The sequence below is a fragment of the Culex quinquefasciatus genome, chromosome 2, assembly GCF_015732765.1.
Source record: "Culex quinquefasciatus strain JHB chromosome 2, VPISU_Cqui_1.0_pri_paternal, whole genome shotgun sequence".
Taxonomy (NCBI): domain Eukaryota; kingdom Metazoa; phylum Arthropoda; class Insecta; order Diptera; family Culicidae; genus Culex; species Culex quinquefasciatus.
Window position 1 is genome coordinate 151,901,411 of NC_051862.1, and position 12,701 is coordinate 151,914,111.

The 12,701-nt window shown below is 37.9% G+C and overlaps 1 protein-coding gene across 17 annotated transcripts in view; it reads right to left on the bottom strand.

Moving 5' to 3' along the window:
- Positions 1 to 12,701, bottom strand: part of LOC6041618 (sodium/hydrogen exchanger 3) — a 133,305-nt gene that overhangs the window by 46,145 nt on the left and 74,459 nt on the right. For all 17 annotated transcript variants that reach the window (XM_038251225.1, XM_038251220.1, XM_038251219.1 and 14 more), the window contains 4 exons: positions 2,862 to 3,125; positions 2,595 to 2,788; positions 2,162 to 2,282; positions 1,960 to 2,098 (listed from right to left, as the gene is read on the bottom strand). In XM_038251225.1, coding sequence (XP_038107153.1) covers positions 1,960 to 2,098; positions 2,162 to 2,282; positions 2,595 to 2,788; positions 2,862 to 3,125 — 718 coding nt within the window. The remainder of the gene's footprint in view (positions 1 to 1,959; positions 2,099 to 2,161; positions 2,283 to 2,594; positions 2,789 to 2,861; positions 3,126 to 12,701) is intronic.

A 12,701-nucleotide genomic window follows, 5' to 3' on the forward strand; every position in this document is an offset into this window, starting at 1 on the left:
CCTTTCCATCGAGTCCAAAACATTGAAGATCTGGCAACCCTGTCTCGAGATATGGCCATTTAAGTGATATTTATGTACTTTTTGGAAGCCGGATCTCACTTAAATGTATGTAAACTATGTCCGGATCCACCATCCGACCCATCGTTGGTTTGGTTATCAAAAGACCTTTCCATCGAGTCCAAAACATAGAAGATCTGGCAACCCTGTCTCGAGATATGGCCACTTAAGTGATATTTATGTTCTTTTTTTAATCCAGATCTAAAAAATAGATGAAATTTGTGTACAGCCATTGATGGTAATGAGTGAGGAAGGCTCCAACCACATAGGTGGATTAAGTTAGTTTTTTTATTAAATTTCAATAAATTTATATATAGGACAACATTTTACATTGGATCATTTATGGTCCCTTGGAACGAACTGTCAAGTGGGATGCTTTCTGAGAAAGAAGGTCCGCATAATTAGTTTTTGAAAATTTTAAAAAATACTTTCATTTTAAATCCTTTACCGTTGTGAAAAATAATATCATAAATTTAGGCTACAGTTTAGGACAAAATTTGTCCATTCTATTGAAAATAAGCAGTTCTTTAAAAAGGTTAAAATATGTGGGCCTTGCGTCGCGTTTTCCGTTTTTTTAGTTCGACCTCCACGAATAAAAATTTAAACACTGAACTGACATTTTAAACGATTTTAAATTTTATCAAAATTTTCAAATTTTCAATTAAAGTTTCAAGATAAATTTTTATATAATTATCATTCTAAATCTTTGACCTTTTATTCATTCGATTTTCTGTCAACTTTCGACCTTTTTTCCATTCGACCTTTTGTCTTTCGACCTTTTGTTATACATTCTCCTAAATATCTTCACGAGATTTGGGTGTATTTATTTGTGAATGAAGCTATATTTTTCAGTTTTATTCGTCATACTTTTTAAGTAAGGCTTCATCCATAATGTACGTCACGCTAAAATCAGTCAAAATTTACCCCCCCTCCACATTCCACGCAATGTCACACTTTCTCAGACCCCCCTCCCCCCCTAGAGCGTGACATACTTTATGGATGACGCCTAAACTAATAAACTTCAAACCACTATTTACAAAATCAATTGGTTAAAATGTCTTTACGAATATTTAATTCCTGCATTTTACAGTACCATTCCATTCTTTTTTATATAAGTTTACACAGCAAAAAAAATGAATTTTGGAATGCTGAAATCGTAAATCGATTCCATGATTCTTGTTGCAGATGATTTACTGCAGTTTGTACCAAATATTTTTGAACACGTCCACACAGGTTCTGTTTGAAATTTTTGTAACTAAATTTTAGTGAACACAAAACATTTTGCTCAAGATTTCTTTAGAGTTAAAAAAAGTTCAAAGTTGTGTGATAAATTGAGAGAGCTATACGCAATACTAATCAAGGGAATCCAGTCTCCTCACTCTCCCCTACAAGTAAAATTTGATGTGAAAAGAAATATTTTTTAATTATTTAGAGGTGTGAAGTTTGAACTGCCGAAAGAATAAATTTCAATAATATTTATCCAACAAGGTTTTCAACCAGTATTCAAAAACAAAAAAAAATGAAATTTATAACTTATTCCAAACGCTGCGTAATGCAATCAAATTTGCGTGAATTTCATCAGGTTTCTTTATGCTACAGTCAACACTCTGGCTGTTGATCTTCTTGATACAGTCGACTCTCTGGCTGTCGAGCTTCTCGATATCAATGTTGCTCCATCTGTTTTAATTAATTTTTCAGTCCCTTCAAATAGCATGCTTTGATTTTTCGTTTTATGGTTTGATACCTCCCACTCTCGACGGTCCCTCAAATATCAACCCATAAAGAGTCAATATCAATATGAAGAACTTAAAATAATCATCACAGTTTATGTTCACGGAAATGATTTCCAAAATTGAGTTGACTTCATAAAGCAAAAAAAAAAATTAGATTATTAAAACTTACGCCAGAATGCCACTCATGTGGAATATCTCCGCGTTGAGATACGCCAGGTAGGCCATTACGAAGATGAAGATCGGCTCGATGACGCGCACGTGATCGGTGAAGCGCGTGACCAGCCCGGTCAGGAATCCCCAGATGACACCTGAAAGCAAGCAGTTCGTCTTGTAGGAAAGTGGGGATGGGGACTCATTTCAATTGATCCTACCGATGATCGTGCCGCCAAGGGCGACCACGAAAAACGACGCCACGCCGGATACGATATCGATCACCTCGATGTTGGAGGTGCCAATCTCGTTGTACGACTCGAACATGTGGTACATCACGACCTGTGAATGGATGGGGGACGGGGCGAGGTAATTCAAGTTGACATATTGGGGCTGGACATAAGTGTGCATGGAACGGGGTTGGAAAGTTGTTCAGGTGTGCAATATCTGATGGATTGGGCTCCTCTGAGGCTGACACGTAAATTATCATGTAAATTAAGTCATTATTTTCTGGCATAGAAGCGTGTATTGGGTTTGTTATATAAGTCTACTAGATAGAAATAGTTCAATCGGGAGAATAGTTGAGGCGAAGTGCAACAGTTTTAGCTAATATTTTAAATTATTAATTCAAATTTGTATAGCAAAGTAACCCACCGTGACGGCATCGTTGAGCAGCGACTCGCCAAACACGACGATGTACAGCACCTCGTTGACGTGGATCTCCTCGAACACGGCCAGCACCGCGACCGGATCGACGGCCGAGATGAGCGACGAAAATAGGAACACGTGCAGGAACGGCAGGTCCACCCCGAAGATTCCGGTGAGGCCGCACCCCCACAGGGAGAAGCCTGATAGCATTGATGACAGTTCATAGTATGTAATTGTATAATTTAAATGGAGACGCATGGTTGTCAAACTCACCGATGGTGGAGATGTTAAATATCGTTCCGACCACCGCCATCAGCAGGATCGTGCCAATGTTGTCGAAGAACATCCGGTTGGGCATAAAGTACCCGGCATCGAGGATGATCGGCGGCAGCATATAGAAGAAGAACGTGTTCGGCGTGAGCGGGGACACGTGCAGGTTGGTGGCGTACCTCAGCAGCACCCCGATGATGACACCCACCACAATCAGCAGGCAGGACTCGGGGAACATTTTGCTCAGCTTGGGCGTCATGTGGAAACCTGCGGAGACGGGAGAGGAGAGAAAACAGGAAAGGGTAAAACATGTGATTAGTATTCATTTCAGTAGCTGCTCTGATGCGCACGTGTGCCGTCGGGGGATGAGCTTTTTCTTCTTCATCACTCTATGAAACGAGATGCACTTTCATCGTCTAATTGACTGCCGGTTTTACTATGGTGCATTTGGATTTTAATGATGATGTGATAAATTGAGAGCTTTTCCAAAAATTTGAGTTTTTTCTGAAGTTATCATTGAAAATTTATGATAAGGTCAAGTTCTGCTTGTTTTTATTTTCCTTTAATGAAGATAACAAATAGAATCTTTTTAACAGTGTAACATCCTCACAAACTCACAAACGATCCATTCAAGCGTCAATAATTTCCCTTCCCGCAATAGTCAATTACTGGTAGATTGCATTACGGACGAGCATCTGTTTCGCACTGAGCAGTCTCCGGTAATCAAGATTTATGCACACATAAATCTCGCCATTAGATATGTCCATGTCAAAATTAATATTAATCTGCTGTAGCTGGACGTCGTGTACTGTATTGCATATTTTATACGAGATGTATATGAGAAAACAGAGACTTTTACTCAATAGTTGGGCAAATAATGGAGAGAACCAATCAATCTTCCATTGATTTTGCAATGGAATCCAATACTTTATACCCAGCAACAGCAACAAAAAATAATTGAGTTGCACGGTGTTTAAAAAATATAAGGCAAGATCCAACCCGAAACAAAAAAAATCCAGTGACGGCCAGTGAAAGGGTAACTCGTATCTGAGTATTCGTTCGGTTACACAATTACAGAGCTGTCAGCTGATTAAGTACTCAGTGGGCTCAAACGAACGCACCAAGCAGAAAAATGGCCTAGGACAGCAAAATTCATATTTTCTTCACAATCTTGTTTGGTCTTGTAACTCTGCAGGGATATTTTTCAGAGTGCAACAAAGTCTCTTCAAGGTTTAAGACCAGACAAAAACAAAAATTGGAAGTTTACGAAAAAGTTTTCTTTTGAAAAAGTGGTAAATTTGAACGCTATTTAACAGTTTTTTCAAAGTTTGCACTCCTGGAACTCAATCGTGGGCATTTGAAAGTATTTTTTTCAGAAAGTTCAGCAAATTTTGCATAACATTGGCTCTTTGGATGTTTGTTATAGCTCGTGATTTGGTAGAATTGTAGAGTTTTCTTTTGAATATAGTTGTGATGAACGGTTTGGTTCTTTATTTAGAAAACAAAATCCTGTCATCATCCGAAAAATAAATTTTAAGAGATTGAGTTTTTGGGGTTAAACATCGAAAACTGGTCAAAAATGATCTAATTTTGTATCATATAAAAGATTACCTCGCCAAAAATCCATTTTCAACCAATTTTTGATCTTTAAAAAGCATTGGAAAGAAGAACTCTTAAAATTTTAGAAAATTTATGGGTTGGAAGTTTTATGTGACTTTGCCAATGTTTTTAAAAATGTCATTTTTTTAGAGGTTAACTTTGGCAGTGTTTTTACTAACATTTCTATATTTTAAGTACAAAGAAGTATACAGTATTTGGTCTAGTGGCCCAGACTACGACTCCACGAATTTATTTACAATTTAAATGATAATGGTGCCATTTTATAGCAGAAAATGTGAAAAACATGCAAAAAATTGAAAAAGTTACTGTAAAAACATGATAGGACGTAGTAGAGTAGGCCAAAAACTATTTAAAACAAACATAAATAAACAAGATAAATGCAAATTAAAATACTAAACAAGAAAAATATAAAACAAGAGAAGTAAAGTTTTTCGTAGAAATAACGTTGCTCAAAATGACCTTAGGAGGGGAACACAAAAATTTTCGAAAAAAAAATTGGCAGTAGAGTGTTAAATTTCACATAAAAAGTCATGACAGTTCAGTAACAGAAAATGGCGACGACTATCAAACTATTTTTTAACACTTTTTCATTAAAATTAAGTCTTTTTCCGAAATTTTGAGAACGTCATGATGATCGGGCGTCCAATTTTACACAAAAGTCCCTTTGATACACCCAAAGGAAAAATATATCTCAAAATCTGCAACATTGGATTTGCTGCAGAAAATGTCACATTTTATAACATTTTTTGCAGCAAGCCCGTAGATCATTTTTGCCCGCGTGTAAAAATTTCAGCGATCTGCAGTTCTCACCAACACATATAAAGCTGGCCCGTCCCCGAGCAACACTCCAAAGAGAAGCATATGTTGGTGCTCTTTCACTCATTTTTTTATCAAGCGTCCATGGCGCGATGGTAGCATGTCGGATCAATAACCAAGAAGTTGGTGGTTCAATCCTCGTTCTGCAAAGTGTTTTTTTTGTGAAATACAATCAAAAAGCCGTCGGTAATGTCGATAATTGTCGGTAACGGGCAAAAATGTCATACTCCTATATCGCAAAAAATGCATGAGGACAGATTTCATGCAGATTCTGATATACTTTCATGCCGCCATGCATCACAATCATGCGACTGCCAGTTGGGTGTACCAAATTTTTAATCTCTTCACGATTTCGAGCTACAACTCACTGAAAAACGTGTCTTAGTAAAAATCTAGAAAAATGAAAGGGGAAAGGAGCCGTACCGCCCCACCGTTACGAGATATGGAAACCTCGGAATCGTGATCAGGGACCAAAACGACCCCTTAAAGAAAAGTTTCAAGGAAATCGAGGAGGGGTCGGGGCAACTTTTTCCGATTTAATGTGAGTTGGCGAAGAATTTCTCATCTGCCTTTTTTGGAAAATTGTCCAAAGAAAAATCATATTCAAAAAGAAGTGTCTACTAACGACATAAAAAATGAAATCAAAAAATGTGTGAAAAACTTCTTCTCGAGGTATTTTGTACGCTTCTCTACCGAAGTCATAATAATTCCTAGTATTTCTGTTCAAATTTATTTATTTTTTGCCTTCCTCACCTTACTAAGGAAAAAATTTTCGGAAAAGGGCACGGAAAGGGGATCCATCGCCAAATCGCGATAAAGTTCGCTAAAACTAGCGAAAAATGTCGCTAATTTCTCAGCCTGCACAAAAATTACCTAGAATCGCTAATTTTTTTCGCTGGTTTGGAAACCGATGAAATTCTACCAAACCAGTGAAAAAAAACACTGGTTTGGTGAAAAATGTCGCTGTTTGGGGGATCAGTTTTGCTAGAATCAGAAAATTTTCTCGCTGGTTTGGAAAAAGCGGCAGGGCACCAAAATCAACCAGGAGATTATTGTGCTGGTTTTGGGAAACAATTCGCTGGTCCAGCGGATTTCTTCACTGGACCAGTGTTCTTTTACGCTGGATCAGCGTTTTCTATCGCTGACGTCCGGGGTTTTTCCGGCGGCAGCAGCTCGTACCAAAATCAACCAGTAGATTATTGTGCTGGTTTTGGGAAACAATTCGCTGGTCCAGCGGATTTTTTCATTGAACTGGTGTTCCTTCACGCTGGATCAGCGTTTTCTATCGCTGACGTCCGGGTTTTTTTTTCCGCGGCAGCAGCTCGTACCAAAATCAACCAGGAGATTATTCTACTGGTTCCGGCAAAAAATCCGCTGGTTCAGCGAATGTTTCCACTGGACCAGTGTTTTTTTGCACTGGATCAGCGTTTTTTATCACCGACGTTTGTTTTTTTTGTTTTGGCGGCAGAAGCCTATGCCAAAATAAACCAGGTTGTACTTACTTGCCACAGCACAAACTGTTCCGCGGCCATGGTCAAGTTCCTCGCCATACGATTCTTGCTGCCACCTGCGACAATTTGTGCACTCATCTATGCAGCAGTACAAATACATCTCCAGCTTCACTGCACCGTATTTTTCTGCTGCGAGAACTTTATGGAAACGTGCTTCTTTTCATTGAAAAGAACCCTCACCTGTTGAGTATGTATTTTAATGCTGAACACTTGATGCAGAACTTTTTCATGCTTTTTGTTTTGAAAAACCCTAAAGCAATTCGATTGCCACAAATCGCTTCCGAACGTGAACAATAACAAACATTTATGACGGCTGTCGGAAGGATGTGTATCAAACCAGCGAAAACTTTCGCTGGAAAAGAAACCGTTTCGGAAATAACAAACCAGCGAAACCAAGTTGCTGGATTTGATTTCGCGCAGCCACCTTTTTCAGCGAAAAATTTCGCTGGTTTAGAGAAAAATTTCGCTGATATCAGCAAAACCAACCCAGCAAAATTCGGTCGCTGGTTTGGCGATCGATCCCCTTTCCGTGGGGTCTTACAGCCCTCCAATATCAATATATTTCGTCCTAGTAGGGTGATAGACTTTATAAAACAAGTCGTACCTAACTGGGACAACACGCAGTAAACAGGAGCTGCCTCTCATCGTTCCATGATGTTGGGTTAACCTGATTTGCTATAAAAAAAGGGTCACACCACAATATTCCTCTAATTGGTCGCAGTGGTATCAAGGCTCAACAAAAAAAAAAGGAAAAGCTATAGATTCATTCGAACAATAGAATTCCTAATTTGGCCTCCTATCCGGGACCGTGGTGTAGGGGGAAGCTTGATTGCCTCTCCCCCAGTCGGCCTGGGTTCGATCCCAGAAGGTCCCGATGGCAAATTTTGAGACGAGATTTGTCTGATCGGCGGAAGGCGTTTCCGTTAGACAGGGAAGTAAATGTTGGCCCCGGACTAACCTAAAAAGGTTAGGTCGTTAGCTCAGTCCAGGTGTAGGAGTCGTTTCCCTGGGTCCTGTCTCGGTGGAGTCGCTGGCAGTTGGACTAACAATCCAAAGGTCGTCAGTTTGAATCCCGGGGTGGATGGAAGCTAAAGTGTAAAAAGAGTTTTGCAATTGCCTCAACAATCAAGCCTTCGGACACCTAGTTTCGAGCAGAAATCTCGCAATCGAGAACGCCAAGGCAATGCTGTAGAGCAGCGATTCTCAACCTTCTTCTAGGCTGGTACCCCCTGCCATGTAAATCAAGTAGGCCCGGTATCCCCGTTGAGAATCGCTGCTGTAGAGCGAATAATTTGATTTTGATTTTGATTTGAATTTGACCACCTAGACCCACCGTGAAATACATACCGACTAAAATTCTCAAATTCTGAGCAAATGTCACGGCACAAGCTCTACCGATTTTGTCTGTTTTGGTCTCATTCGATCCGTCTTGGGGTCCCATTAGTCGCTTTTGAAAATTATAAAGTTTAGTTATGGACATCAAAAGTTATGCTAAAAAACCAATTCAGCAGAATACTATAAAATTGTAAAAAGAGTGGTTTTTATAAGAAACTTCACCATGAGATATATGTTTTAGAAAGGTAACGTCATGATTCAAAATACGAACATTTAGTAGCATATCATTTTTGTTTATATCATCAGGATGAGTATAAACAGTCAATTTTAAGAGAATACATTCAAAATATGTCTTTTCTAGCCATTTTTCATCAGAATTTCTCGTGGCGCAGGGGTAGCGGCTTCGGCTGCCGATCCCGATGATGCTATGAGACGCGGGTTCGATTCCCGCCTTATCCACTGAGCTTCTATCGGATGGTGAAGTAAAACGTCGGTCCCGGTTTCTCCTGTCTCGTCAGAGGCGCTGGAGCAGAAATCCCACGTTAGAGGAAGGCCATGCCCCGGGGGGCGTAGTGCCAATAGTTTCGTTTCGTTTCAAAAATAAAATGACTTGTTGTGTTTCGAATCCCGGACAGTGATGATAGCTGATTCGAAATCCGGACACTTTTGATTCGAATTCAGGACACTCGATTTAGCTTATGAATCGCACAAATTTAGACTGAAATTTAAGTAAATGGCGTTTTTTTAGGTCTCAAATAAGCTGTTAACATCAAAACAATTGAAAATTTGTATAGTAAATTGCTAGAATTTAAGGAAATCAGAACCATAAATTTCTGCTTTGCCTCCCCGCTGCTCCGAACGCCTATGAAATATTTCAGCGAAATGTTTCACAGTTTTGGTAAACTCATGTTTTAATTTAATTTAATTGTTTTGGCATTGGCTACAGCGTCCAAACATATTTGAAATGAAAGTTGATGTTAGAATTCATCAAATAACACAGTTTTGACAATAGTTATGCGATATCATATCAAAATAATGGAAAAAACAAGATGAGGTGTCCGGGTTTCGAAGCGTCCGGGAATTCGAATCATGACATTATTGGTTTTCTTTGCGTTGTTTGTAGAAGCGTTTAACATATAGTGATTAATTTTTCATTTTAATTTACTATTTCTGGACCCTGAATTCAGAACCATCATCGAAAGTCATTTTCCCAAATGTGAAAGACTCCTTCTACGACCTTAAGTAACGCTTACTGCAAAAAATCTCTAACCCTAGATGGTATTTATGTGGACGAAGAAAACTTAGTTGTTGTAATTAAGGGGTAGTCTTTTAGTGTCGATTCGTGATGTCGTGACACTGATTAACAATTCTTATCCGTAGAACGAGGACTAATAAGCCACAGTCATTATCACGAGTGAATAATTTAATAGAACACAATAAACCTCGTGATATCGTGTTTTTAGTTTTCCTAATTTGCTGTTAGGTTAAGCCGTTCATCATGTTGATGAAAAATTGACCATCATTCCTCATAGCTCTGAATTAAATTTCAATCTAACGAATATTTACACATTAATGAATTTCAAATTCGCCGATTCAGTTTAGAAACGCTAAAAAATTGTTTAAAACTTATCCGTAAAAAGAATACAAAAATAATTATGCTATCTTTGACGTCCTGGTGAAAACTCTGATTAATAATCAAAAAATTGTCACCAGAGTATATTTCTTGCCATCGTGAAATCCCCCCAACCAAAATCAATAACGTTTAATCCCGTTATTTTTCCCCAGCAGTGTGTACACAACACTAAGAAACTTTCTAGTGCCAACATAACCAGAACAAGCATCTTCAAAAACACTCTCTCTATCTAGCTCGAGAACACAAAGTACAAGTGGGAGCGGGGTAGTACCTACTACAAGAACTGACAAGTGAAAAACAAAAAAAACTTTCATAAGCTCATCGAACACGCTGCCTCTCCCAGCAGTTCCTTCTTTCATTAACCGGCATAACATGCCCGCTCAGGGGTAAACTTTTGCTCGTGCTCAACACCATCGTCGTCGTCATCACACTATGATTTAGCGGAGAGTGTCCTATATTTGGCCAAACTGACTGTTTTTTTTAATAATTAATATTACAAAATTAGAATAGATTTCGGCTAAGATATCTTAAATGTTAAGATTAAAAAAATAAGTTTGTGCTATAATATGAACCCTGTCAAAAATAGGATTTTTGCTGCCATGTGTTCGGTGATGTTTCGCTACTTTAGTGTCAGTCTGTTGCCACTTATGATGAGTGAGGAAATGTGGCACATAAGACGACAGTGTCAAGCAGTTTTTGACATATGTGCCAAGGCTCGTTCAAAAATTGTTTTATGATTCTGATTTGTTACAGTTTCCAGAAAAAATTGCCGTCCAGAAAAAATTGCCGTCATTTTTAAATAAAAATTCGAAACGCCAACCAAAAGTGAACCTTAATTTGCACCAATTGAGGTCTCATAAAAAACACGATACTACCATCGGGCACTAGTTTTAACCGCTTGAAGCGACTTCAATCGAATTGTACCGGATCAAACCACACCGTTCGCCTGCCAGCCTGTCATTATTAATTTAGTGCACAAATGTGGGGTGGCGGTGTGGTGGCTCAGCTTCAGCTGAGTTGTTGATGGCAATTTGCCGCCACAGATATGCCGTCGAACTTAAAAGTAATAAGTGTAACAAGTTGGTGTTTGGTTCATCACTGCTGCTGTGTCTTCAGCCTTCACAGAAAAACTCGATATGAACAGAAGACCGCTTGGCTTCCAGTAACTGATAGACCAATCAAGTAAATTGGATGGTTGGATGCAATGCAGTCGAAGCAAGTAGTTGTGGAAGTGATAATGATTTGAAAACTATCAATTGCAGCTTGATTCGCTCTACGCAAAAATACAAGTTCTTCTTGAATTTATTATGTTTCAGAAGAGTTTTACAAAAAAAAAGTGTGAAAATGTCGATTACCTCATACCCTCATAATTTCAAAGTATTATTGTGTATTCTAGGACAAAAATTGGAAAAACATTTTGTTTGCTCTCGAAGCCCGAGACGTCATTTGAATTTACAGTCCGGAAGGCCTTGCAAAAATTCACTTCGGATAATTGAATCACAGAAAAAGATTATTTTCTTATTTTTATATCAAGATTAAGTATGAATCTAGATTAGGCAAAAATTATTTAGAATTTTAAAATCCAAGATGGCGGCCAAAATGGTGGCGATGAAATAAAAAAAAACAGATTTTGTAATTTAATAGGCAATCAACTACAGTACTTCTCCGATAACTGGGCTGAGAACGAAGCCCAGTCCCGGAAAGCTGCTCGATAGCTGGGCTGAACAATAAATTACAAGGGGACAACCGATGCATAATATTTTTCTGATAAAATATAAAAATTAAAGTTAAATATAAAAATTAAAGTTAAACTTCTCATATTTCTTTAATTGAAACTTGAAATAAAATAAAATTTCGGAAAAAGCTTTTTTATTTATAAGCAGTTCTCTACGGAATCGGTCTTTTTTCTTTAATTTTAATTTTTGTAATTTTTAATCCGGCTGAAACTTTTTTGGTACCTTCGGTATGCCCAAAGAAGCCATTTTGCATCATTAGTTTGTCAACATGATTTTCCATACAGATTTGGCAGCTGTCCATACAAAAATGATGTGAAAATTCAAAAATCTGTATCTTTTGAAGGAATTTTTTGATCGATTTGGTGTCTTCGGCAAAGTTGTAGGTATGGATATGGACTACACTGAAAAAAATGATACACGGTAAAAAAAATTTTGGTGATTTTTTATTTAACTTTTTGTCACTATAACTTGATTTGCAAAAAAAAACACTATTTTTATTTTTTTATTTTTTGATATGTTTTAGAGGACATCAAATGCCAACTTTTCAGAAATTTCCAGAATGGGCAAAAAATCTTTGACCGAGTCATGATTTTTTGAATCAATACAGATTTTTTCAAAAATTCGAAATATTGGTCGCAAAAATTTTTCAACTTCATTTTTCGATGTAAAATCGAATTTGCAATCAAAAAGTGTTCTAGAGAATTTTTGGTAAAGTGCACCGTTTTCAAGTTATAACCATTTTTATGTAACTTTTTTGAAAATAGTCGCAGTTTTTCATTTTTAAAAATAAGTGCCCATGTTTGCCCACCTATGAAAACAATAATTTTGAAAAGCTGAGAAAATTCTCTATATTGTGCTTTTTCGGACTTTGTTGATACGACCAGAGCTGAAAATGTCAGGGGTCCTGACGCGAAAATCGGCGACGCATACACGATTTTTTCAGATCCATTCACTGAACCGCAAAACCATGACATATAAAAACCCGACTCAGTCGTGAGTGCCCTAGCTCACTGAGCAGCTGCAATGCGAGGCAGTAGTCGACCAACGCTCATTCGACGTTGCACGCACACACATAAAGAAACAAGTTTTTACACAAAAAGTTGGTATTTATGCGTGGAAACGTTATTTCGAAAATAAGTTATGGTTGTTTTAAGTGTTTTGCACAGTCTAGAACCATTCAATTGTTTAAAAA